This window comes from Tiliqua scincoides, chromosome 2 (genome assembly GCF_035046505.1).
Source record: "Tiliqua scincoides isolate rTilSci1 chromosome 2, rTilSci1.hap2, whole genome shotgun sequence".
NCBI lineage: Eukaryota > Metazoa > Chordata > Lepidosauria > Squamata > Scincidae > Tiliqua > Tiliqua scincoides.
Window position 1 is genome coordinate 156931509 of NC_089822.1, and position 27829 is coordinate 156959337.

The window sequence follows — 27829 nt, forward strand, 5'->3', positions numbered from 1 at the left end:
TCGTGTTATATATCAATCAATGCGTAATTTCATGCAGAATGTGTTCTATCTTTGTTCTATCAAAAGGTGCAGCCAAAACACCAGTGGGGGCGGAGTGATGGTCCATCACCATGCCCACCACCTGGGGTGTTGCCCTGCCTACTGCATGGGGGGTGACGCGCTGGCATTCCACGCTGGGTGACGCCACTGATATAAGGTGTGGGGGTGCATGTTCCTCCTGAGACAATGTGTTGGGTGGAACTGGGGGAGGGGAGCTGCTGCAATTAGAAAGGTGATAACTTGTGGGAGATATGCTGGTGATGGTTGGGCCAGCTATTCCAGGGGAAACGGGATGAGTCATAGATTATCCTTTTTGGCATTTCTCTCAACTGGTCTACTGGTAGTGTGGAACTCCATCAGAATGCTAATGATTTCTAGCTCTGTTTTTCACCAAATATGGGGGTGGTGATGGTGAAGTCTTGCAGCACTGCCTGGAGTTAGTTGGAAAGCAGATATGGGCTAAAAAACATAAATCCAGGCAAACAGAGGTCCTCTTGGTTCAGAAATCCACAGTGCGGGTGCCAGGCTACTGACCTAGTCTGAATGGGGTTGCATTCCCTCTGCAGGAGCAGGTGCCTAGCTGTCCTCCTGGATCCACAACTGCTTCTGGAACTTCAGGTGGTGGTGGTGGGGGGGGCTTTTGCCTAGTTTCAGCTAATGTGTCAGCTGCAGCTGTATGTGAGTTGATTGTACTGACCATAATGATCCATGCCTTGGTGATGTCTCATTTAGATTACTGCAACTCACTCTACATGGGCTGCCCTTGAAGATGGGTGGGAAATTGCAGTTAGCTGCCAGAACATGGTGGCTGTGTGGTTACCAGGGCTCAGTGGTTCAATTCTGTCAGACCACTGCTCTAGTGACTACATTGGCTGTCAGTTCACTTCTGGACCTAAATCAAGGTGCTGGTTTTGACCCTTAAAGCCCTTGGTGGCTTAAGACTAGAGTACCTGAGGAACAACCTCCTTTATATTTCAGCCTGCCCCCTGAGATTATCAGAGGGGGTTCTCTTGTGTGTGCAGCCCCCAACAGAAGTGAGGAGGTTAGCAGAAAGGAGTAGAGCCTTCTCAGCTGTGGAACTGCAATTATGGAAGTACTTCCCTTGAGAATTGTGAACTGTACCCTCCCTTGAAGCTTTCTGGCACAGGTCAAAACATGTTGGTGCATTTGGCATTTGTGCAGTGATCGGGTGTAGTGGAATTTTGTGTTCTGTGTTGGTGTTTAATGTTTTACATCTGCTTTGTTGTCACCTCGGATGGCTCTTTTTTATTGTTATTTACTGCTGTTCTTATTTTTTTGTACTGCTACATTTTAATGTTCTAATGTTTTATATTTTTAAGTATGATGTTGCTTCTGATTTTGTTTTTTTGGTACTTTATCATTGCACTGTTTATATATTTTCATGTGAGTTGCTGACTTATACTTTTATGATGTATTTTTCATTTTACGTAAATTGCTTTGGGTGCTCATGTTAGTAGGGGAAAGGTGGGGTTAAAAAATATTAACTAAATAAATCACTGTTCTTGTTTTACCTTTAGGAGAGATGATAGTGAGGCCTTTTAAAATTTTGTTCTCATGCAAACATTTATTTAATGGATACAGCACCACCGGCATACTTTGTGCTTTACAAAGAATGAGGGGACAGGTCCATGCTCTTACAGCTCAATCCTGTCCAACTTTCCAGTGCTGATGGAGCCACAATGCAGCCCCAAGGCAAGGGTACAAATGTTCCCATACTTGGAGGAGGCCTCCATGTCTACATATCCTCTTGCATATTTGCTATCCATACTGCAGATTTCAGCATGTGCCCCATTGCCATGGCTGCATTGGCACTGGAAAGTTGGTTAGGATTTGGCTGTAAAAGACTTACAATCTAGAAAATGACACAAAGCAGACAACAGAGAAAGAGGAGGGAAATGGAAGCAAGATACAGTGGGAAAGTATGTTTGATTATACTGTGTGTCCTTAGTTTGGGGACTAGGAAGAAAACGTGTGCACTAAAGTTCATCAGGTTACAGCCCTCTCTTCAGCTCCCCAACTGCAATATGGGGATGAGGACTGAATAAGATTTCTTAGCTTGAAGCTCTTTATTTCTATAAAATATGTCTAAAAGTTCATCAGTCAAGAGATCAGAAAATGTAAGATCCCAGGGAATTTGGGGGCCTCTTCTTTTGGCTTCTGGGCCCCCTTTTTGACCTGGGCCTGGGTACAATTTACCCGCTCCACTCACCTCTCTAGGGCCGTGGCCAAGAACACTGTGGCCCAGCAAGGCTGTCACTCCTCACGTGTTATATCTGGGGATGGGATATTGCCCTATTGACCTGAGGCTCTTTATTGGAGCTTATGGGAACATTGTGCAAAGAATGAAATTCAAACAGGGAAGAGAACATCTTGACTTTGGGAAGAAAGTGTGTTTCAGTACAACTATTCCTGTTTGTAAAGGCAGAAGGAACAGTGCTGCAGCTTTAAAAAAATAATAATCTTCTATGCATGTTTCCCCTTGGACCATGAGTTCTTTTGTGTTATTTCAGGCTTGCAAAGGAAAAAAAAACCATAACCTCATATCCACTTTATCAATCCAGAGCTAACAGACCCATGTTTTGCGGTACTCTAATTGAAGTAGGGTCTTTTGATTACCATCGGCATTTAGTCTCCACAGCTTTCCTGCTTATTCACGGGAGTCTAGTTCATTTTTTAGAAGAAAAGAGACTTTATTAAAGCCATTTAATAAAAGCTCACCACAGAGCCCAGAGGAAAACAAATATATTCATGTTCAAACTAATGAGTTATTATAAGGCTATACTTTCGAAATCAGTCAAAGTAGACTAAAGAAAAGAATAGTGGGGGTAGAGAGAGACACTCATAATTCTGTACAGTACTCCTTTATGATCCCTCCCTCCCAAGGCTCATAGGATCCTTTTCCAGAAAATAATGAACAGCCATTTCTCAGGGGGCATTAATAATCCTATTATGGTAGGTATTTAGAGCTTGGAGGCCACAAAGTTACCATGCAGCTCACCCCAGGAAGGCTAGCCTGTACCTTAAAAGTGACACCACAGTGAGAGACTATGTAGCTGCCAGCATGCCTTCAGGCTCCCAAGACTCTTTGCTTGTTCTCCTCTCCCAATTCTTTTCAGGCACAACTAGAATCCTGCGGGTCCCACTATTCAGATGCTGCGTGAAAAAGTATGGCATTGGGACTGTGAGTTAAAAGAAAAACGGTTTGAAGTGTAGATATGTACAGAACTAACACTGCAGTGAGCTGCTGGTTGACAGGGAGGGTTCTAGAAATGACCAAAGCTAGCTCCTCCAGTCTAACTTGGCTGAGACTTTTGTGAGCAGTAAGTGGGCACTAATACAGTAGTTTCTAGCCAGCTAGAAAAGAGATTGACCCATGCTTGTGTCCTTTATATAGCTACATGAACTGCAGAAATTGGCAAGTGAAGCTTTTTTTGTCATCAAGGTAAGCAGTATTGCAGGTTAATTTCTGCAGAACATATTGCTATTAAAGGAGTTGGATCCAGTAAAATGCTCTTAACTCTAGGAGCATACATGCAAGTGCTGCTTGTATTTTTGTTTATGGGTGTGCCTGCACATGCAGCTGCACATGCACCCTTCTCTTTGGACAGCCAATGGAGCCCTGCTCTTGTCAGTGCTTTGGTCCTCTTCCCACAGGACAGAGAAGGTGCTGCGGGTGCTGCTGTTTATATTAATCTGTGCATACTTCTTCAGAAGTAAATTACGTTGTGTTCAGTGGGGCTCACTTCCAGGAAAGTATTATACAATTTCAACACAAGACACAAGGAAGGAGACTCGCAATTTTTCTCACAAGCTACCACTTCTCCACTTGCGTTGGTCTCCTTACTGAAAAGTATCTGCATTGAATACTGGGTGTCTTTTCATTGAACCAAGTGATTCTTTTTTCTTTCCCCTGCTCTCTTCTCTTCACAGAGAGACCATCTTCCAAAACATGGTTAAAGGCACAGGAAGGGGCGTTTGTGTTGCTCCTACTCTCACTTTGGTTTCTCAGCAGTTCCACTCAGAGCTCTTTGAAATGCCATGAAGTTGGGGATTTCAACTGCTGCTGCAGCCTGATGTTGGGGTGGAGACTTGTTCAAAAGCTGCAAAACAATGGACTTCATTATTGTGAGTGCACAAAACTTTTAAAGGTTCATTGAACAAAATGGCTGATCCCTGGCCAGGCAAAAGGCAACTTCCAGTTCCTTCCCCCAACATAAAAAGAAGGGGTCAGAACAACAGGGGGAATAGAAGCAAAGAAAGCCATGGATGGGGCTACCCCATCACTTCCTGGTGTAAGAACCCCCTCAGAAGGGGGGGGGGAAGTGAGGTGCAACCAAGACCAGACTTGAGTGCTGCTGTCATTGAGTTCAATGCAGCTTACTCCCAGGAAGGTGGGTGTAGGGTGGTAGCTCAGGCAGAGAATAGCCTCATGAGGATCTTTTTTCCCCAGGCAGACAGAGGCACTGCTCCATGTGATACATTAAATAACACAATCCTATGCATACCTATTAAGAAGTCCAATTGTGTACAATGGGGCTTACTCCTAGGAAAGTGTGCATTACACACTATTATTTTTAGAATTCAGGCTCTTTGTCTGCTTTTCTGAAGGGCATGCTGCTTGTGTGACCATCCTCACATGCCTGCTTTGGGGCACAATCCTATGCCCATTTGTTTGGAAGCCTCAAGGAGTGGCCAGCACCTTCTTCCTTCAAAAGCGAGTCAGCCCTCTGTGCATACTGGTACAGAAAAGCAAACAGTAGTGAATCCTGCTGCTGTCACTGGCAGAGGCAGGACAGTTACTGTCCTCAGAAGGGTAATTGCTCAGGAGAAAGCTCCCACCCCTTTCAGCAGGCAAGTGTTGTTGGGATACATGCTAACACAGGAAGGGCACAATCCTAACCCCTTATGTCAGTGCTGGAAAGCACTGGCATAGCGGTGCCAATGGGACGTGTGCTGCATCCTGCAGTTGGGTGGCACTCACGGAAGCCTCCTCAAAGTAAGGGAATGTTTGTTCCCTTATCTCAGAGCTGCACTGCAGTGCTGGAAAGCACTGACATAACGGGTTAGGATTGCGCCCACAGTCTGCCAAAGGGTGATTGGCAGCACCAGCAAAGGGACTAGGATGACTTTTGCCACAAAGAAACTCTGGATTGCAGTGAATGTTTGGTTGCGAGTCCTGCATGGGTTGACATGCATGGATGTGGTTCACAGATGTATTCTGCCATGGAACAACTGCACTGTCTGGTGCCAGCCTAACTCAGTTTAAAGAAGCAATATATGTAGTATTATCCCTAGTATTACTGTTACTCTACCTGGTGTTAATTGAGAAACAGCGCCACCTACAGAAAGAAGGCCATAGTCTCTACCTATACAATTTATAAGGAGGCTAAAGGCTTTCCCACCATTGTTGTTACAAGAAGTGACCCAAAGAGCCTGAGGTTTGAATCTCATCAAAACACATGTACTACTCCAATCCTCCTTACTGACCAGGAAGTGTTCTGAAATTTTCTTTAACCAATCCTTGATAAATCTGTTCCCTGTTTTGCCTTTCTGTTAGTGTGGGCACAGGTGATACTTGCATCTTGCTGCCACAGCCTTGTATCTGGCATTCTATTTACCCTCACACCCCTCAGCGAAGATACCAGACTGCACTTGGGTTTAACTAAGGCCACTTTATCAAACAAAAGTGTCCAATTTTTAAAGCATGAAACCTCCTGAACACTCCTCCCCGCCCTCCTTGCCAGTCTGGGATAGGCAAAAAAATGGCCATCCATGGCCAATTCTGATAACAGAAAAAAATTCCTACACAGCCCTAATGATGAGTGACCAGCTAATCTCAGACTATATATACCCACCATGGCCTGTAACCTGGGATGGAGTTTTCCTCCAAAAATCTGTCCAATCCCCTTTTAAAGGCAACCAGGCCAGACGCCATCACCATTTCCTGGGGGAAGGAGTTCCACAGACTAATTACACACTGAGTAAAGGTAAACTGATATCATCAAAGCAAAGTTATATTTCCCAGCCCACAGGAAGTGTTTCTGCAGGTACTGTACTGGGGATTCCTTGGACAAATATAAATAGCTAAGAAATAGGGACCGTACTCTAGCAACATCATGTTCAGGGTTTTGCTTTTGCTTGGTCTGCTAAGTAGCTCTAGCCAGTGTGCAAATGTCCTCAGGTTTAAGGCTGCAAGTGTTGGGAGGGGGGCTTATCTGTGGGGTGAGAGTTGAAGACAGGTCTCTGCCCTGAGGAGCTCACAATCTAAAATAGAAGGAAAACAATAGAGGAGAGAATTAGCATCAGGGAAGAATATGTGATAACTCCACGTACTGCACATGTTTTTATCTTTAATTGCAGTAAGGCAGAGGAATTAAGAGGTATTGATTTGCCTCCCAGAAATGCAGTTATGATAAAAATGCTATAGCACATTTTCAATACTCAGGCAGGGCCAGGGGGAAGGTTGTGGTTGTGGTGAGGTCACCTGGTAACCCCCAGGGCTGCAATCCTATCCATTCTTACCTGGGAGTAAGCCCCATTGACTATAATGGGGCTACTTCTGAGTAGACATGCCTAGGATTGGCTCTAAGGCTGCAAACTTATCCATTCTTACCTGGGAGTAAGACCCATTGACTAGAATGGGGCTTACTTCTGAGTAGAGATGCCCAGGATTGGGCTTGAAGGCTGCAGCCCTCTCCACACTGACCTGGGAGTAAGCCCCATTTACTATAATGGGGCTTACTTCCGAGTAGACATGCCCAGGATTGGGCTCCAAGACTGCTATCCACACTGACCTGGGAATAAGCCCCATTGACTATAATAGGGCTTACTTCTGAGTAGACATGCCTAGGTTTGGGCTCTAAAGCAGCATTGTCATGCGTTGTATGCGGCAATGGATGAAACAAGCATGTTCTGGCGGCGCTAGGACCAGGAGGAAGCGCTCTCTGGGATGTGAACCATGGGCGCTAGGGCCCAGAGGAAAGCGAGGTGGCAATTGAGGCCCGGACGGGCGGAGGTTGCGCGCATGCCCCGGATGGACCCTGAACTAGAACGTGGCGCGAGGCGCTGCTGGCTCAGGTACCTGGGGGGGGGGGGGTCGCGTGCGCGCGTGAGTGTGCGGAGAGTCACTGAGTTTAAAGGAACCTCACAGAAGCTGCTTACGGCTCCTGCTGTCTCCGACGCCGAGCGGTGCAAGGCCGGAAGTGCTTGCAAAGGGCGCGATGCTGCCCTAAGTATCTTAGGCAGGCGCGAGGGGGTCCGCTGTTCCCTTTTTCAGCGCCTTCGAGCCCAGCGCTATTCAGGGCTAAGTCCCGTTGAAGTCAATGGGGCTTATTCCCAGGTCAGCGTGTATAGGAGGGAAGGCTTCTGCTGGTGCGTTGCAACCTTCAGTGAAAGAGCTCAGTGCATTGGTGTGCACCTAGCACAGTGTTTCTCAACCGGTGATCCTCGTACCACCGGTGGTACTTGAGGTGGTGTCCAGTGGTACTCGCTGCACCCCCAGACCCCACCGCCTGGCAGCAAGACCAGCTATGCAACAGACTGCAGTGGGAGGCTTGGCCTGGCCAGCGCCACTTGCACGCCTTCCTGTTCGCCCTGAGCGTCTTTCCAGTGCTTGCCATGTTGCACCTGGCCTCCCATTCTGGAAGTAACTGGCAATGTCATCATCTCCTCCAGTTACTTCTGGTGGGACTTCCGGTAGGTGGACCATGCAAAGTGGTAGGGTGGGGGACAACCACTCAGGAATGCTGATCTAATACACTGTATCTAACATACTACTTCAGTAAACACAAATGTAGGAGCCGCTTTGGAAGGTGGTCCTGGCTGAAAAGTGGGGTAGAAATACCCATTATTGGGGTATATTTGTGCTATATGCTTAGCACTGGAAGTATCAGCAGATGTCCCTTATGCCCTATTGCTGAGAGCTGTCGGGTGCACTCCTTGCAGGGGAATAGTGTGCTGCGTTAACTCACAATTAATTTTTGAACTTCGGTTTTTCAGTCAGAAATGGGACAGTGACAAAGCTGCATTTTATGTGATTGACTGTGGAACTCCTTGCCACAGGAAGTAGTGAGGGCATCTTGCCTAGATGCCTTTAAGAGGGGATTGGGCAAATTTGCAGAGGAAAAGTTCATCACAGGTTAGAAGTCATGGTAGGTATGTGCAAGCTCCTGGTTTTAGAGGTTGGCTGCCTCTGATTGCCAGATGCAGGGGAGGGCACCAGGACACAGGTTCTGTCTGTTGTCTTGTGTACTTCCTGAAGCATTTGGTGGGCTATTGTGAGATACAGGAACATGGACTAGATGGGCATTTGGACTGATCCAGTGGGGCTCTTCTTATGTTCTTATGGCTATTTTTTCTCCTCACACTCCATAGCCCTGCAGAGCTACTGGCAGCCCGCACACGTGACCATAAGATCCCTCAGCGTTCTCATGGTCAGAAGGATTTCACCCCTGATGGATCAAAAGAACAAGAGGAAAGGTTACTCCAGTGCCGGGAAGAGCATTGGCAGCTTTTGGAAGAGGAGCGTGTGGAGCGTTTGTATGTATTGGGGGCTGTAATTTTGTGATAGAGTGGGTTTTTTAAAATTTATATAGAAGACCTGTGGCTCAATCACTATCATAACCAATAAGCATATTTTTTTTGTCTCCAATAAAAAGACTCTTTAGTCTCCAGTTCTTGTCCCTCTCACACAACACTGGAATGAGGGGGCATCCATAAAATTGTGTTGGGAGAGTTAGAACAAACAAAAGAAAATATTTTTTTACCCAGTGTATAATTAATTTGTGGAACTCCTTGCCGCAGGATGTAGTAATGGCATCTGGCCTGGAGGCAATTAAAGGGGAATTGGACCAGTGGCATCATGAGGATCCGCATCACCCAATGCAGGAGACCTGCGCGTCACCCCATGCAGTGGGCGGGGCAACGCCCCAGGTGGTGGGCATGGTGATGTGCCATCGCCCCACCCCCACTGGTTTTTTTGGCTGTACCTTTTGTTAGAACACAGATATTTCAATGTGGTTTGTTTCATTGCATTCTGCATGAAATTACGCATTGATTGATATATAACATGATAGTCTTATTCCTCCAAATTCTGATTTTAGTGATTTTGAAAACTTGTAGAGTCTCACACACACACACACCCGTGTCAACTTACTAATACCTTATTGCAGCAATTCTCAAACTTTTAGCGCTGGGACCCACTTTTTAGAATGACAATCTGTCCAGGACCCATTGGAAGTGATGTCATGGCCAGAAGTGACATCATCAAGCAAATTAAAATACATAATTAAATTAAAATAAAAGAAATAATTAAATAAGGGGGAGTCAGTCCTGTTCCACCAAGTAAATCTACTCTGAAGTAAGTCCTATTGTGGTCAATGGAGCTTACACTCAGGACAGTGTGGGTAGGACTGCAACATGTGAGCCCAATCCTATGCATGTCTACTCTGAAGTAAGTCCCATAGTGGTCAATGGGGCTTACTCTCAGGAAAGTGTGGGTAGAATTGCAGCCTGTGAGCTCCAGCCTATGCATTTCTATTCTGAAGTAAGTCCCATAGTGGTCAATGGAGCTTACTCTGTAGCCTGCCCTGCAATAACAACCCCTCAAAAAGAAGCAGTGAGATTTCCAGCCCTCCCCAGTGCCCAGTTTAAAATTCTTCTATTTCAGGCACATCAAGATAAAAGGCCCACCTGGCTTTACAAGTGCAAAATAGAAAACATACCACTTACCTTTCAAGCCTCTTTTTTTGGTCCTTTTTTTTGGGAGGGGGCTGCCTTCTGGAAGATTTGTTGCACTCCAGCTCCATTGGATCGCGACCATTCTGGTGTCCTCACATTCCCCTTTGCCTAGCCTGACCACCAGCCAAGGCACGTCTGCCTATTCGTGAGTAAACACGACCATGAGGCTGCTTCGCCTTCCATAGGGCTCAATAGAATTGCAGCTGGGAGGGAGGGACCTCCTTCTCGGGTGTTTTTGGGGGCTGCATTCATTGGATCAGGACCATTCTGGTGTTGTTGGATTCCTCTCAGCCTGCCCTTTCCAACGTACTATGGCAAGTGTGTCTACTCATGAGTAAACGCATGATGCGGGTGGCTCACTTTCCATAGGGATCTATTCATTTTTTCTTTCCAGTTTTTTGGCCATAACTTTCGAAGGAAAGGAGCAATTTCAGTTCTGTTTTTTGCATTCCGCTGGGAATTCCTTATCCAACGGTGTATAGCATGATGGGGTAGCTCCTAAAGCCGCAATTTTAGCGCGTCACCCCCTGGGCACGTCACCCCTCCCTGGCGCGTCACCCGGTGCAGCCCGCACCCCCCAAGCGACGCCACTGAATTGGACAGATTTCCAGAGGAAAACTCTATCACAGGTTACAAGCCATGATGGGTATACACAACCTCTTAGTTTTAGAAGTAGGCTATCTGAATGACAGATGCAAGGGAATGGCAACAAATATCCTGTTGTCTTGTGTGTTCTCTCAGTCATCTGGTGGGCCACTGTGATATACAGGAAGCTGGACTAGATGGGCCTTTGTCCTGATCTAGCAGAGCTCTTGTAGTAGTTATCTACACAGGCGCTGAGCTTAGCCTTAGTAACATGGTAACCTGCAAGCAAACTTGCTAGTTCCCTCCCACTCAGGCAAACCTGAGTGAGCCAGTTGCTGAGTCTTCACCCAGAGTCTGTCAACAAAGGATGTTATGAAGAAGTGCATATCTAGGAATGTGTACTGCGGTCAAGCCAGAGCCAGCAGGTTTCTTAGTAGTGCAGACTTCAGCAACCTTCAATAATTTTCTCTAGGGTCATCATGTGTTTTGAGAATGAATAAAAGTCTAGGGAAGCGGACTTCTCTCTCAATCTCAGACTGTCCTACTTCCGGCTTAGCTCTCCCTGCATCAACTCCCTGAATGTCTGCTGTGTCTTTCATTGCTCTGACTTCTCGTTGCTCCAGTTCTAACTTTCAAACCCTCAGAGTGCTTCTGCTTTTAGCACGTCTCCTCAGGCACCAAGGTTCTAAACCCTGAGTGCTTCCCAAGCAACATTGCGTTGCAACAAGCTCTTTTTATGTTCTTCAGAGCTTTTGTCACTAACTCTGGAGACCTGTTATTAGGTGGATCAACGGACTTACAAGCTTCATATTTTGGCAAGCCAATTTTCCTATTGCCATTGTGACTGGTTATTGATTCTAACCATCATTTCACAAACAGGGCAGTTGAAGTACATACAAAATGGAGAAAGTTACCTAGTGCAAAACTCAGTCATGGTGAAGCTGAAAAAATAATCAAGGAATCCTAATTCAGTGTGCTTCAATCCATGCACCAAAGTTTTTCCTTCTAGTTTTTCCTTTTGTCTTTTCTTTAAGCCTCATTGATGTAAAAAGGCTCTTGAAAAAAGGCATGTTTTTGCTTTCTATTCTGGGCATGATAACTTAAACTATTTACATGTAGGTAATCCTTTAGTTCAGGATTGTACATGGGAGGAGCTGCTCTTTGATCTGTTTTCAGAGAGTGGGGAGCATGTGCCTCCAACTAAGGCTAAAATGGTTTCCTAGCCCTTTTGCAATCAAGGGGCTGGGGCACATGGAACAGTAATTGTATCACAAAAATGTAAGTTTTTTAAAAACTTCTTTTGCAGGGGAAGTCTGGTGAAAGCTGAGTGGAAGCCTCAGGAGGGCATTGTAGAGCTGACATCTCCTGCTGTAAGTGGCACTGCTTTTCTGTTTGTTTTGACTCCATTGCTTTTTGCTGTTGCCTTTTTTTACCCTACTTTCTGTCACTTCAGAGCCTATGGCTGGGAGCTGCAGAACTTCCTATATAAAGTAGAGTTGGTTTGTGCTTGGTGCCTTCTGGGGCACAACTTTTCTGGGGGGTTGGCAACCTTCAGTCTCGAAAGACTATGGTATCGCGCTCTGAAAGGTGGTTCTGGAACAGCGTCTAGTGTGGATGAAAAGGCCAATTCGGGAGTGACAATCCGTTCCACACTGGGAACAAGTGCAGTCTGTCCCTGGTCTGTCTCCCTGGCTATGGGCCTTCCTTCTTTGCCTCTTTGCCTCGGTCTGTTGGCCAAGTGTCTCTTCAAACTGGGAAAGGCCATGCTGCACAGCCTGCCTCCAAGCGGGCCGCTCAGAGGTCAGGGTTTCCCACTTGTTGAGGTCCACTCCTAAGGCCTTCAGATCCCTTTTGCAGATGTCCTTGTATCGCAGCTGTGGTCTACCTGTAGGCAGTGCTTTTTTTGTAAAAAAAAAAAAAAAAAAGGTGCAGGAACTCATGACTTGTTAATCTTTTATTTATTTATTTTTAAATTTATTTAAAATAAAATATTTTAAAATATTTTATATATTTTAAATATATTTAAAAAATTTTTTATTTAAAATAAAATAAATCTTTTATTTATTTATTTATTCATCTCATTTCTCTCTCTTTAAATCCTCATTCCCCAACTACTTAAGAACTAGAAAATGAGGGGAGATCTTCAAGAGAGAAGAACAAAAAGAGACGGACCACCTCTGGAGCACACACCAAGGATTATATCACAGCTTGTTGCATGTATTTGTAAATATGTAACAACCAAAAAAATTAATTAAAACTTTTAAAACATTTAATAAATATTGGTTAAAACAATTGATGAAGGCAAAATATAAAAAATGATTACATTACATCACTCTACAGATTTGTTTGAACCCAAATCAATTGGCACACAGGGAGAGGGGGCACAAAAGATGGGTTAATTAATTGATTAATAAACAAGTTATGGATCAAAAATTATGTGGTCACATACCCTCTATTGGCTCAAGACACTGAAACATGATTGGTGCAAAAAAAAGAGAAATATGTGATCAGATAACAATGAATGCGCAATATAAGCACACAAGGGGGGGAGCAGAAGAATAAACACAAAAGATGAATTGTAAAATAGATAAATTATATAATACCGGAATATAATCTATTTTACAACTCATCTTGAACCAATAGAGGGTGTGTGACCACATGATTTTTGATTCATAACTTCATAACTTAATCAATTCATTAACCCATCTTTTGTGGTTCCCCCCTTTCCCCTGTGTACTATGTCCCCATTCCCCATTATAATAATAGTGATTATTAAATATAGTCTAAAAAAACCAAAAATTAATAGATAACAATGATCTGACCTACTGCACAGAGGAATACATATTTCCTAAGTGTTGTTATAATGCAGAAAGGACACTTAAGTTTCCCCATTTATAGTTAAAAACCTAAATCTCCTGTTGATGACATTACAAAGCTACTAAATTATTAGTAATAATTTTTGCTTAATTAATTTAGATCAGCCAAGCCTTATATTAATAACTATAAAAATGAATGAATTTCTTGCTTCTGAATAGACCTGCATAGGCTTGGGCTGCAATCCCATCCACATTTTCCTGGGAGTAAGCCCCACTGAACACAAGGGGACTTACTTCTGAGTGGATCTGCATAGGCTTGGGCTGCAATCCCATCCACATTTTCCTGGGAGTAAGCCCCACTGAACACAAGGGGACTTACTTCTCAGTAGACATGCCTAGGCTGTCTCAGGTGCAGCGGCTGCACCAGCCAGCTTCCTTCCCCCCCTCCTCTTGCCAAGCCAGTACCTGGGTGCTGCAACCCGTCTCCCTGGCTTGCTGTCCCTCGTCCTCCTCCTCCTCCTCAGCACATGTCCCCACACCCTCACCGGCTTGGTAGCTGAGCGTGGGGAAGCAGAGCGCGGGGAGAGGAAAGGCGGGCTGGGCTCAGGCGAGAGCTGAGTGCGGTGAGGCAGGGGCAGTGCTTCTTTTGTAAAAAAATAAAATAAAAGGTGCAGGAACCCACTTACAAGAACAAGTTTAAGATTAACAAGTGTAATCTTTTATTTATTTACCTCCCACCTAAGAAAAAAAAAATTATTCCTTACGGGGATTTGAACCCCCAACCTCTGGCTCCACAGACCAGCACTTTAGTAACTGAGCCACTGGAAGTCTTAGGCTCAAAGTGTTTGGAACTAATACTTGAGGCGCTGATGGCCACCAGCTGGGCTCAGGACCTTATATATTAGTTCTGAACACTGTAACTCTAGGCTTTCCTATAGCCCAATGGAGAGAGTGCTGGGCTGTGGAGCACAAGGTTGGAGGTTCGAATCCCTCCTTAGCCAGCAGTGCTGGGTGGCGCAGGGAGGGAAAAAAGGTGGGGGCCAGGAGGGGGGGAAAAGGTGGGGGCCAGGAGGAGGGTTGGAGGTTCGAATCCCTCCCTAGCCAGCAGTGCTGGGCAGCGCAGGGAGGGAAAAAAGGTGGGGGCCAGGAGGAGGGGGAAAAAGGTGCCGGAACGCTGTTCCAGTGCGTTCCATTACAAAAAAAGCCCTGCCTGTAGAGCGCTTTCCTTGCACGAGTTCTCCATAGAGGAGATCCTTTGGGATCCGGCCATCATCCATTCTCACGACATGACCGAGCCAACACAGGCGTCTCTGTTTCAGCAGTGCATACATGCTAGGGATTCCAGCACGTTCCAGGACTGTGTTGTTAGGAACTTTGTCCTGTCAGGTGATGCCGAGAATGCGTCGGAGGCAGCGCATGTGGAAAGTGTTCTTTTCTATCAGTATTATATTAATCATCTCTGTAACAATGTTCCTTACACAAATTGCTTTGTGGTTTTTCTTCTTGTACAGACAGTACAGTCCATGACTTTATAGCACAGCTATCGTGAGCCACTTCTGAACTTGCAGGGAGCACAGTCTCTTCAGAGCTGCTTCCCCATACAGGGCACACTGATGGGCAAAGTTCTTCTCTAAAATGTACCCCTTTAGTGGAGGAGCATTTCAAATACAGTCGCTGTACTCCAAAGTGGAGGCAGTCTAGGTTATGGTCTGCAAAGGGTGAGATAAGCTCAGAGAGGTCACTCCAGAGTTTCTAGGTGTGCCTCCTGGCTTGGGAGAACTTCTGAAGGGCCAGCACCGATTTATGCTTTGCACAGAAATCAAATCCCAGCAACTAATACTTGGTGGGGGGTTTTTTGTTGTTGTCAGGGAAAATTCTGGCATACTATGGGATTTACAGAGCATGGAAAGCAATGCCTGCTGCCAGAGGAAGCCCTGTACCTCCTGGAATGTGTAAGTAAGATGTGTAGGCCTTTGAGGGTTTTTTATTTTAAGTACAGTATTGATTAGGATTGTGTACAGATAATTTGTTTTCTGCAAAAAAAAAAAAAAAGGTGGAGAGACTCAGTGGATTTCCAGTGGACCAGGGATATTCGAATTATGCTATAGCAAGCTGCCTTGTGTCAAACAATGTTTCTTGAGTCTCCCCAAATGCTCACTGCACTTCCCTCCCTCTTCATATTATAGAGCAGCGGTGCCCAAACCCCAGCCCTAGGGCCACTTGCGGCCTTCGAGGCCTCTCAATGCGTCCTTCAGGGAGCCCCCAGTCTCCAATTAGCCTCTGGCCCTCTGGAGATTTATTGGAGCCCACACTGGCCCAACGCAACTGCTCTCAACGTGAGTGCCCTGTTTGACCTCTCGCGTGAGCTGTGTTATGAGGGCTTCCTCCACTGCTTGCTGTTTCACATCTGTGATGCTCTTGCGGCAGCAAAGGAAAGGCTAGCCTTGCTTTGTGCAAGGCCTTTTATAGGCCTTGAGCTATTGCAAGACCTTCATTTATTCATATGTTCATCTTTAATATATTCATTTATGTAAACTTATGTAAATTTATTCAAATTTTAAATGTAAATTAATTCTTTTTTTCCCCCGGCCCCTGACACAGTGTCAGAGAGATGTGGCCCTCCTGCCAAAATTTTTGGACACCCCTGTTCTAGAGCTTATAGTAGTCTGCCCTTTCTGAACAGAAAAGCCTGTCATTTCCTTTTAGGAGCAAGATCACCCAACCAAAAATGAGGACCTCATCACAGTTCTAACGTGTTCTCTTTTCTCTGGAAAAGAATTGACCTGGCCAGGCCCACATCAGTTAATGTTCTGTTCATATTGCATTGTCCAGCAGGGAACCCAGAATCTGGCACAGGATCCATGTTTCAAAGAATCTAGTCAGTCTTTATTTTTAAGTTTCTAGCCTTGAAAGTGCGAAGGTAATACCTGCTAAAAGAAGCCACATAAGAGGGCTTCATGGAGCATGGCTGGATAGGTTCCAGTTGCTTCCCTTGCCACTTCCCTTCTCTCAGCCACGCCTCCCCTGCCTTTCTTCTTTTTATCCTTTATCACCTTACAGAAAGGTTTCAAACTCTGTGAAACCACTTGGATGGATGCTGTAGGATACCCGGAGTAAATTGAGCACCTGCATAGTTACCCTGAGCACAGGATTTGGGTGGATGAAGAGAGCACAGAATGTACACAGCCGTAATCATGCTATGCTAAAAATAATCAACTTAAAATTCTATGCTGCGTACTACACCATACCCCAATGTAGCTAAAGCAATGAGATGACAGATCTGCATGTTCAGAATGCAGCTGGTATCACCCATTTGTGTCTCATGATGCTGACAAAACAAGGGAGCATTCAGTGCATCTTAGCTACTGTTATTTCACTGTTTCCTTCTGCTTCCCTTATCTGATTTTGTTTAGATTTGATTTGTATGGCAAACATAATACCATGCACATACTCTGTTGGGGTTAACTAGTGCTTTCCATTGCAAATGTGTCAAGTGTTGTTGACATATGTGCATTTTTAAACACGTGTTACAATTGGGTTGAGGTTCCCAAACCCATCTTCAACCACTCATACGTTGGTAATCCATGCTTTTTATGTTGACTGCTGAAGGGCCTATGTGATGCAAATGTATGTAGCAGACATGTTTGTGTTGTAGAAGTATTAAGCTGTTTTATTTGGGGTGAGGATTCTTCTTGTGATGGATCTTTCTATGGAATTTGGCCCCAGTGAGCCAAATGTCCTGCTGAATTGCCAGTAAATTTATGCTGATATTATACTGTAAACAGCCAAAAGGGCCAGCTAAAGTGAATAAATTACGATGTACAGAACTTCCATGTCAAAATGGGCAGGGTGGTGTAGGCTGGCTCTTGAAGTCCTAAATTACGTACAGAACTTCCATGTCAAAATGGGCAGGGTGGTGTAGGCTGGCTCTTGAAGTCCCAGGGAAGGAGAGGGTGTGGTCCCCATGAAGCTGGTTTTTGCACACATTGAAATTCTTAAATATTAACCTTCTGCCTTAATAGGGATCTATTCAGCTATTTTACAAAGATCTGCCCTTGTCAGTCCAGGAAGCCTATGAGAGTCTGCTGTCCGAGAAGTTGGTGAGCCTACTGAATTACCAGGTGTGTCTGAGGGTTTGCGTTCAGCTGTAATTTTTGCAGCAGGTGGATGAAAACAGAGGAAGCTTAGTCTCATGCATATGGCAATGAACATCTGAGTTCAACAGCAACTATAGAACCAAATTTGGGATCTTAGGAGCTTGGGTAGGAGAAGCAGTAAATTCCTCCAGTAAATGGTGGATCTTCTCCCATTTTCTGGTGACTGGGAGTTGTCTGTTGATCCTGTATGAGCCATTAGTTATTTGATTTTCTCTGTAAACCGCTTTGTGAACTTTTTGTTGAAAAGCAATATATAAATATGATTAATAATAATATGAACCATATTGGAGACATGCCCTAAATTGGTTACCACAGTATAATGGTCAGATATGGTTACTGTGAGTGAATATGTTACCAGGATTTTTGGCTGGATTGATTCAACCTTGAATAGTGAGATAGACTTGAATAGTGACTGAGTATTGCAAAGTTTATTCTATCATTTTAAACACCAAATGAAAAACAGGGCACTGAATTAGAAATGGGCAGAACTACCATATCCGGCTCCCTCAAGTTTTGGTAGACTCCAGAATAGGAAACCTCAGGTCTGGCGGAACTCCAGAGTATATTCCAGTATGGAGCTAACCCCACATTCACAGCGAGACCAAGGAGGGCATGGAAATGGCCCCATGCTATGCAAGACTTTGCCTGGCATGCCCAATATAGCATGAGGGGACACTGTTGACAGGAAGGTTCTCTTGTGGATGGCCATTGAGGTCTAGTGCAGGCTGGAAGCCTCCTGATCAGGGCTGTCGTACCATAGCCACCATTCCAGTCCAGAAACACCAGTTCATACCATGAGAGAGAGAATAAGGTTGGTTTGATTTAGCTCAGAGGAGATGCCCTGTTACTGCATTGCATTTAGATCCAGGTTTGGCATGAACAGAGATGGAGACACAGCTGCTTTTATCAGTCCCCACAGGGCTTGAAAGAGCAGCAGGCTTTGCTGTGTCCTTACTCTGTGCCTTGCCCTTCCTGGGCATGGTGGCCTCGCCCTCCTGCCGTCCCTGGGCAGCAACCCGGAGAGAAGAAGCCAGCAAACAGGCACCCGGACGGAAAGTGGGAAGGGCGACTGAGTATTGAACAGCTAAGACTCCATTATGTTAATACTACCAGCCCAGATGTTATTTTTGGAGGGTATACAGTGTGACCCTGCCTGAAGTATGATGTCCTGACATTCCAAAAGGGTGAGGAAGGGCAGGGAATGAGTCAGTGTAGTTGTGCAACATGCTGCTTTGACAGCCTAGCCCCACCTTTAATGATCCCTGGTGAGTTCTTGCTTACGTGTCCTTCAGATTGGAAACGATCTCTAGGTACTACTGAATATAGGAAGCTGCCTTCCACTGAATCAGGTTATTGGTCCATCTAGGCTGATGTGTGGCAGCCTCTCTCCAGGGTTTCAGGCAGGGGTCTTTTCCAGCCCTATCAGAAGATACCAGGGGTTGAAATGGGAACCTTCTGCATGCAAGGCAGCTGCCCTGCTTTGCATTGCCCTGATCCAATATGGACCAGTGGTCAGTATGTAGAATTTGAACTAAAGAGTCCCAGTTTTAGCTTGTCCGTGGTCTTGCTGGACAAGCGGGATGGGAATAATGACAACTTTTTGTCTGAACTTAAATGTGTTTTTATTAAGTAATGTACTTGCATGACAAATAAGTATTTAAGAGAGATGGAATCAACTGCAGCCTCCTACTGCGTATAGACATGGTGGAATATGTGCATTTGCCACAAATCTAACCCTTGGAATGACTTTCAGTCATAGATATCAAACTGTTTAGTCTTGTCATCTGTTGCTTTCTGCAGTCATCAGTTTGCTTTTTGTTCCCTTTCATTAGGTATTCAGCCACTTGAAGAGATTGGGTTACATTGTCTTGAGATTCCATCCTTGGTAAGTCTGACAGTTGGCTTTCTTCTCTCCTCTGATACCTCCTCAAACTTCTCTTAGGCACCCCTTAACTTTGCCTGTTTTGTCTCTTCAGGTTAGTGATAACATTCTAAATCCCTAAGTCTATGTAGAATGTTGGAGTTGCTTTGCATATGAACAGATGGAATGGTAGTTTTCTCTATGATATGATTTTCTTTTCTGTGATTGCTGTTTCTGCCTCCCAAGGTCTCTGTATTTCTTTCCCTGTTCTTTGGGTCAGTGATTAGTCCTGTACGTGCACTCTGGCATGTGGATTAATTCAACATGTGGATTAATAGACTGAGCAGGTGATCCAAGAGAAAGGGAAGCTTCCTTAATGGTGCCTGTGGCTGTGTTGGCATTGTTAAAGCCTGCCACAGCTAATTTCGCATGAGATGTTCTGATGACTTTCACTCTCTTATCTCTTTCTTTCATCCCTTCACAGCACTGTTCCAACGCCTTATGAGAGACAGCTGAATCTGGATGACTATTACCAAAGTATAAAAAGAAGTCATCGCAAGCGGAAAAGGAGCATCAGTCCTCGGTAAAAGCATCCAGGCCAGCAGTAGGTGGACATGTTGTTCAGCTCTGAAAAATGCAGCAGATTCTTTTTTGTCTTCTCACCATCACAGTTTCAAACTTGTCTCTAACAAGAAAGACTAGAAACTTAACTGAAAAGCTGTAAGAAGTAGGTATAGATTCTCCTACATTAAATAGGTTGGCAAGTCAGCTGACCCAATAGATGCCTTTTAGTGCTGTGTGTGTTACATTATAATATTACTGTATCACAGATCATACAAAGAAAGGTACCCAGATTTCAATCTTCTTCTGTTTTGTTAGGTTGCAGGATGAGAAACCCAAAGTGTCTGAGAAATCTCAAGAATGCAAAGAGTCACCAAAAAAAGCTAGGAAGCACCATAAGAGCTCTGGTCATCTAGCATCAGGTGGCTCCTCTAAGGCAAGGACCAAGGATTCAGATCCTGTTGCAGAGCCGGTCCCATCTTCCAGCAGCACAGTTCAATGCGACAAACCTCTAGCTTGTACCGCAAAGAGAGACCACAAAAAGAAATCTACCAGAACCTCTTGGGAGACCCATGATGATATCCGTCAATCCCGCTGGGATTTCGCCACCATTGCTTTCCCCAACATGGGTGCTGATTGCCCACAGACCCTCCTTTCAGAACCCGATAAGAGTCTCCTCCCAGAAAATGTAACTGCAAGGGAAGTCGATGCAAGCCGTTGGCGCAGGAAGCTCAACCAGAAGCGGGAGAGATTGACCTACAAAGAGCGCGAGCAGCTGGAGTGGGAGAGCAGGTATAAAAGAAGCATCAATGAAGACAAGGAAGTCAGGCAGTGTTCCAGCTGGCAGGAATATAAGGCCCTTCTGGAAAAGTGGAAAAGGTTGAAGGAAAGGACTCGTCCAGCACATCTTTGGGAACAGGCTGTCACTCCCCTTGTGAAGCCAGACCAAAGTCTTTCTACAGGTATTGTGATTTCTGAGAAAGGAGTAAGCATTTTAAAAATGAATGAAAGGAAATGGAAAATGACTAGACAAAGTTTTGAATGGATGAGGAGGCTACCCAAGGAAATCTGCAAAGTTTTTTGTAGCGATCAGAGCTCTTAAGATACCGTGTTTCCCCGAAAATAAGACCTACCCCGAAAATAAGACCTAGTTGTGATCAGGCCCAGGACGGGTGGCAGGAGAGGTCCTCGGGCAGGGCGGGTGGACAATGTGACTGGGAATGCTGCAATTCCATGCGCCATCTAGAAAGCTCCTGCTATGCTGCCTTGGGCCGAGGACGCTGAGGAGGAGCTGAGGCGGGAAGCAGCAAGCGAGGCAACCCTGCCTACCAGGCTCTGAGGCTCTCCACATTTTCCAGGGAGTAAATTCCATTAACTTTAAAGGGACTAACTTCTGAGTAGACAGGCAGGCAGGGATCCTCCTGGGCGATTAGGGAACACCCTCTCCACATGTTCCAGGGAGTAAGCCCCACTACCTATAACGGGGCTTACTGCTGAGTAGACAGCAGGTACTTGGCACTTCTCCGCCCTCCCCCTTGGTGTCCTTCCCCGTGGAGGTGCCCCATGGAGGTGGAGGGCAGCTCTCCTCTGCACGCTGAGCAGCAGCTTCAGCTGCAACCCTGGCCACGCTTTCCTGGGAGTAAGCCCCAGGATATAAAGTAAGACCTACCCCCAAAATAAGACATAATGTATTGGGTTTTTTTTAGCCAAAAGAAATATACGACAGTGTCTTATTTTCGGTTAGGGCTGTTGTTGGACTTGCTCTTTTTGTAAATAGGGAGGGGCCTAGCATTCCGGTTTTTTAATTGAAAAGCTCTGTACAGTAGGGCCTTGGTTTCCAAGGGGGATCTGTTCCAAGACCCCCTGTGGATAACAATTTCTGTGGATAATCTTTCTGCACTTTCTGGTCGTGTCCGGGAGGTCATCTGAGACCCTCGAGCGCATGTTGGCTCCTGCCTTGGGTCAAATCTGTTGCAGCTTCTTTCTCTCATGTGTTCTTCTGCACCCTTTTTTCCCACCCATGACCTCAGAAAAGCCCCTGGAGCCAAGCTGTGCTCCCCTTGGCTTTGAAGGCTTTGAAGGCTGGGGAGGGAACAGTGATCAGCAATGGGCCATCGCATATGCGGCCCATTGCTGGTCAGAACTTTGTGTGCACATGCAGACATATTTTCCGACCTTATTTCAGTTCCCAGAACCTGCATTTTATTACCACATTGTTCTGTTTCTCTTTGCACAGAATTCTTATAAAAAAAATTTTAAATGTTTTTTTTTTTAGTTGGTAGATGCTCCAGGCAAAAGAGGGTAAAGATGTACCATGCTTTGTTGAAGGAAGAGAGCTGAAATGATCAGAGGTCTGAACAGCTTGCTAGGTAGAGCAGATAAGATTCTTGGAGGCCATGTGCCCTTAATGCAAACCTCTCCTGTTTTCTTCCTACTAGCTGATATCCTCCAGCAGATCAATGTGTGCCAGCCCTCTTGCATCCTGGATGGGGCTGCCCAGTAAGTATCAAACAAGTGTTCAATTGGCTTCTGAATTTGTCTTCTCCATTGATGATTCCGGGTTTAAGCAAGCATTGCATATTTTGTAAATGCCAGACATATCTTTGCATAGTCAGGAGACTATTGGCCCAATCCTAACCACCCCCCACCTCCAGAATAACTTGCATTATGCCAGTGGATGCTGTTTACAATTATTGTAAAGCCACCTCAGTCAACTTGATCAGCAGGCCCACTGGTGGAGAGTCTGCAGCGGCCTCCTGCACATCAGCAGACCCAGGGACAGCCACTGGAGCAGGTAATCCTGCACTGGGTGTTGGAAGGAGGCAGGGGTGGACAGAATGGGACAGTGAAAGGAGCAGGAAGGAGGGCAAATCAGGCCCAGGAGGAGGGCAAGATGAGCAGCAGTGTGCACCAAATCTTGAGCCTTTTCTGGGCCTGATCAGTCTTCACTGAGCAGTGCGGACTTGCGCCAGCAATTGAGCTGGTGCAGGTCTGAGTTGCCCCATAGTGATTGCTGGGGCTTACCCCAGCGCAAGGGAACAAATGTCCCTTTACCGCAGGGAGATCTCCAGCAGTCAGACATCCCATGCAGGATGCAGCGGAAGCCACACTGATGCTGCTGTATTGCTGCATGGGGATTTAGGTAGGATTGCTACAGGGAAATGTTCCCATGACCTAAATCCCTGTGTGGGGATTTAGGTCATGGGAATATTTTCCAGTAGCAAAGTAGTTAAACTCCAGCCAGATTTGAAGTCTCCTCTTATTTTAACTGTATTCATTCTCCTGGACAACATTAATGAATCTTGTATTCTTCTCTTCATGGTGCAAAGATAGTCTCTGTTAATAGGTCTGTTTCACTGTAATTCTTTTTTCCGAGTCATAGTCTCTTGTACTGAAGTTTTAGATGATGGAGACTTAGGGCACAATCCTAACCAACTTTCCAGCACTGTGCCAATGTGGCATGCACTGCATCCTGCAGTGGGGAGGCAGTTATCCTGCAGTGGGGGGCATCCTCAAGGTAAGGGCATGTTTGCCACCTTACCTTGGGCCTGCATTGCAGCTGGGTCAGTGCTGGAAAGTGGGTTAGGATTGTGCCCTTAAACATTTATGTCCTTAACCCTATGATTCTGCTTCTTATGGAAAACTTTGTAGTTCTGGTGTGCATGACTATAGAAATCTTAAGGCTTGCTTGACCTTAATTGCGGTCATGCAATATGGAATTTGGCATATGTGGTGGTTGGGGATGTGGGATTCAGAGCACTGAGAAAACCTATGAAACCAGTTATCTGGTCTAAATGGTTCTGGAAACAAGCTAGAAATACAGGTCCAACCTATTTATACAGAGATTTTTATCCATGGATAAAATCCATGGATCCATGGATCATGCTCAACACTGATGGACACTGCAGATAATAAGAACCTTCCCAATTGCAGGAGAAAGGGGGGGAGCATTGCTTTGCAATTCCTTTTCTAAAAACCACTTTTCTAGGGAGTCAGAGTATTAGAACTACTATTTTGCCGCTCATTCCAAGAAAAGCAACTCCCCTCCCCTCCCCTTGTCCTGGCTTGCTGAACAAGAGACTATGGAAGTGATTATTCACCAGCCACAAGCTAGGGGGAAAGGAGGGGGTCACTTTTCTTGGAACAAGCTGCAAAATAGCAGTTCTGACTGCCTCGTGTTTTGTTTTAACTACTTTCGTTTAACACAGTTTTTGGTATTTGCAGGGAGTCTCAGAACGAAACCTCAGTGGATACTGAGGTCCCACCTGGAAGCATTTATATTTAGTATACACGAAGAGCACTGAGCGTGACTCCCACTAATCCGGCTTGAGCATCTTTTTCCCACGTGATGACACCCAGTATCTCCCTCTCAATCCCCATTAACTTTGCACCCAAAATGGGCAAAATTCCTCTGCCCTTTGCTCCATTCATGCCTGGCCAGACCACAGTCATTCTGAAGACTTATTATCCTTTTCTACCCATGTACAGTTGCAAGTACGGTAGGCAGGAGAACTTTGAAATGTCCCTTTCAGCCCTTTCTACTGATTAACCTCTTCAACAGGCTACAGAACAATTCCAAAGGCATGAAGATAGATTTTGACGTGTATCAAGCAGATGCGGCTTCCAGCTTTAAGAAGAACAATCCTGGGAAGCCTTATGTCCGGATATGTGTTCGGAGGTACTAAGTATTAGTTGCTTTTCAGCTAGTAGCAGAACTGCATATTCTAACCCAGGGATGTCAAACTCATTTCGTACAGCGGGCTGAATAGCATTCATGTTGCCTGCTGAGGCCCAGAGGTGATGTCATTAGGTGGAAAGTGATGTCATTAAACAGGTCACAACCAAAAATAAGAACTTTTTTCTCACTTAGAAACTCATTAGCTGCAAATGGCAGAAGAGAAAATATGCAAATCTTTCAAGCTATGGCAGAGCCAAATTTTCCGTGTGGGCTGCCCTTTCAGAAGTAACACCTTGGCACTGCTCAGCAGCTGAGAGCCTGAGGGCCCGACTAAAAGCTTCCCTGGGCTGCATCTGGCCCCCCGGGCCTTATGTTTGACACCCCTGTTCTAACCTGTTGTTCTATTTATCATATGGAGAAACCTCAGACTTTCTTCAAAAAAGTGTGAAGCTTTGCATCAAACTCTTGGGCAGTATGTGTGAGAGAGGGAGAGGTACTCGAAGAGAAAGTGTGGGGTAAGAACTCTTTCATAATCCATATCCCAGGGGGATTCCTTTCCTCAGACAGAATATCATATCACCTGAGCAGTTTCCTGCTGTCTTGAGTCATTCTTCTACCTTCAGCTTGGGGTACACTCACTTGTCCTGTTTTGGCTTAGTGAAGGGGGAAGGATTCATGAGACGAACATGACTATTAATGAAATACTTTGATTGGGGCAGAGACATGGCTGTAGAGACTATGGCTGTAGAGATTGTGGGGGACATGTCCTTCAGCCTAGTCACTGAATGCCTAAATCCTACATTTTCTACCTTCTCACCTCCTAACAAATATTACCTAAGCATTTATCAGAGTTATCTATCTATGTGAATTTGAAATCAGTTCCTTTTTTCCCAAAGAAAGATTAGATTCTCTGGATCTTCCATAGACTGCTAGACCATGGCCATACAGATTTCCTGACCTATTTTCAGGTTTTATTACCCAGGGTGTGGCTTTGGACGTACCCTGATGAATGCATTTATGCTTGAGAAAGACCAGCATTCTTTCTTTTGCAGGTTTGATGAGCAGATTCCATCCCTCAGGGCAGTGAAGCAGCTTGCTTTTCAAAGTGGAGACATCCCAGTGATCTTTGCACTAGTAGATAATGGAGACATCGCTTTCTACTCTTTTAAGGAATTCAGACTGCCGACTGATATTTATCCTTGATAGTTCTGTTTCACTTTAAGAAACATGTTTGGGACTTGCTTTCGTCTTCTGAAATGTTACTCAGGGCTTGACTTACAATATGATACTGTGTAGAATCTCTGATTGCCAGCATTGCACCACCAATGGATGCAAATCCCATGTAATGAGAAACCTGCCTATTCAAAACAAACAAACAAACAAACAAAAAACTGCTCAGACAAAATTCTTCCTTCTATTGCATTAGCTGTGCAGAAACATGCCACTGTTTGTTTTTTTTAATCCACAAGTTCCTCAGCTTTTGGGAGGTCTTTACTGATCCTGTGGACCTATAGAATATATATAAATAATGTATATAACAACTGTTGCACCAGTGCGCACCAGACTTAAATCCTTCTGATAACAGTGTGTGAGGAGGAGTTTCCATAGTAAATTCTGATTGATACTGATAAACTGTAGAAGCTGACATTGTGGTCTGATTCAGTACCAGTGATCCACGAAGTGGTAGAGAAAAGCAAAAACAAGCTGCTATTGCATGATAATTCAAGGTTCTTCTCTAGTCCTAGCTGACTCAGTGAATATGTGAGGTTAGTCTTCTGTAGCTGGAGCAGGTAAGTCGTTCTTCAAGTATTTTTCTTCAACAGGAACAGTCTGCTGGAGCAAAGGGAACTGCAAAATGCTAAGAATCCAAAGAAATGCTCTACCACCATTTTTATTTTTTTAGTTCTATAAAATTACTGAACTTTTAATTTCTCAGGGCCTGTTACCATTTCCAGATTACCTTGGTCTGTTTTCTACAATCTCTTCTGGATGCAGTTTATTTTTTTGAGAGGACAAACTTGTAATGCGATGCCCCCTGTTGAGAATCACTGTTTGTATCATCAAGTAAATTTATAACCCTTGCTGCTATAGAGCTTTTTCAGATATCAGTTTTCTCTCTCTCATTCTTATAAGGTACAAGTTTCTTGGAATCAGCAGGCAGTACTGTCCAGATTAAATAAAAGCAACTGGATATGTTTGTTTGGTTTCATGAGAAGTTTTAAAATACAGGCAGTTTTATAAAGTTTAGGGTGACTTTGAATTTGGAAGCTAAAGCAATAAAATATCCCTTTGTCTTGCACTGTGTTGTATGATCTTCTGCAGGGCTTTCACATGGTATATTTCCCTCAGGCAAAACTTGAGCAATGGCGTTTGTTTACTTGGGTCCAGTCCTCTGGGGCTGGCTTATTTGGGGGTGATGCTTTGCAGTTGCTGCTGTCAGGAATGGCTAATAAGTGAATTCTCTGTCTAAAAATGTACTGCATATTTGTTGGAGACACACAGAGAAGGAAGCAAGAACTGGAAGGAATTTAGCAACTTTGTCTGTTCCCTCATACATACTTGGAAGGCAAGAAACAAGATGTTGAATCAAAGCTAGGCAGGGTGTTCAGTGTTTTTCAAATGGAACAGAGACTGTATGAGTATGCCATAGTGTAAAAGCACTACCAAATCATCAAGTTTACATAAGAACAGCCCCACTGGATCAGGCCATAGGCCCATCTAGTCCAGCTTCCTGTATCTCACAGCGGCCCACCAAGTACCCCAGGGAGCACACCAGATAACAAGAGACCTCATCCTGGTGCCCTCCCTTGCATCTGGCATTCTGACATAACCCATTTCTAAAATCAGGAGGTTGCGCATACACATCATGGCTTGTACCCCATAATGGATTTTTCCTCCAGAAACTTGTCCAATCCCCTTTTAAAGGTGTCCAGGCTAGATGCCATCACCACATCCTGTGGCAAGGAGTTCCACAGACCGACCACACGCTGAGTAAAGAAATATATTCTTTTGTCTGTTCTAACTCTCCCAACACTCAATTTTAGTGGATGTCCCCTGGTTCTGGTGTTATGTGAGAGTGTAAAGAGCATCTCCCTATCCACTCTGTCCAGCCTAGAAAAGAGACGCCTCAGGGGGGACATGACTGAGACATACAAAATTATTCGGGGGATGAAGAGGCCCAAACTCCGTAGCCTTTCCTCATAAGGAAGGTGCCCCAGCCCCGTAATCATCTTAGTTGCTCAAAGTTTATTTGTTAACATTTTCCTTATATTCAAACACACCCTATTTACTTCACCTATCTAGGTATGGCTTACTTAAAAATCCTTTATATAGTTCATTGCACCATAGTCATATCTTAGTTTTTATGTTGTAT

General features: G+C 44.9%; 1 protein-coding gene across 1 annotated transcript; it reads left to right on the top strand.

The window, feature by feature from the left end:
* The first annotated feature begins 7054 nt into the window (after positions 1-7054).
* On the top strand, positions 7055-26897 carry TSEN54 (tRNA splicing endonuclease subunit 54). Its single transcript, XM_066614966.1, has 11 exons — positions 7055-7137; positions 8434-8598; positions 11690-11753; positions 15068-15151; positions 17222-17320; positions 19189-19241; positions 19702-19800; positions 20097-20740; positions 22217-22277; positions 24340-24456; positions 25509-26897. The coding sequence occupies exons 1-11, from the start codon at positions 7085-7087 to the stop codon at positions 25657-25659; spliced, it is 1590 nt and encodes a 529-aa protein (XP_066471063.1). The 5' UTR covers positions 7055-7084; the 3' UTR covers positions 25660-26897.
* The last annotated feature ends 932 nt before the right edge of the window (positions 26898-27829 follow it).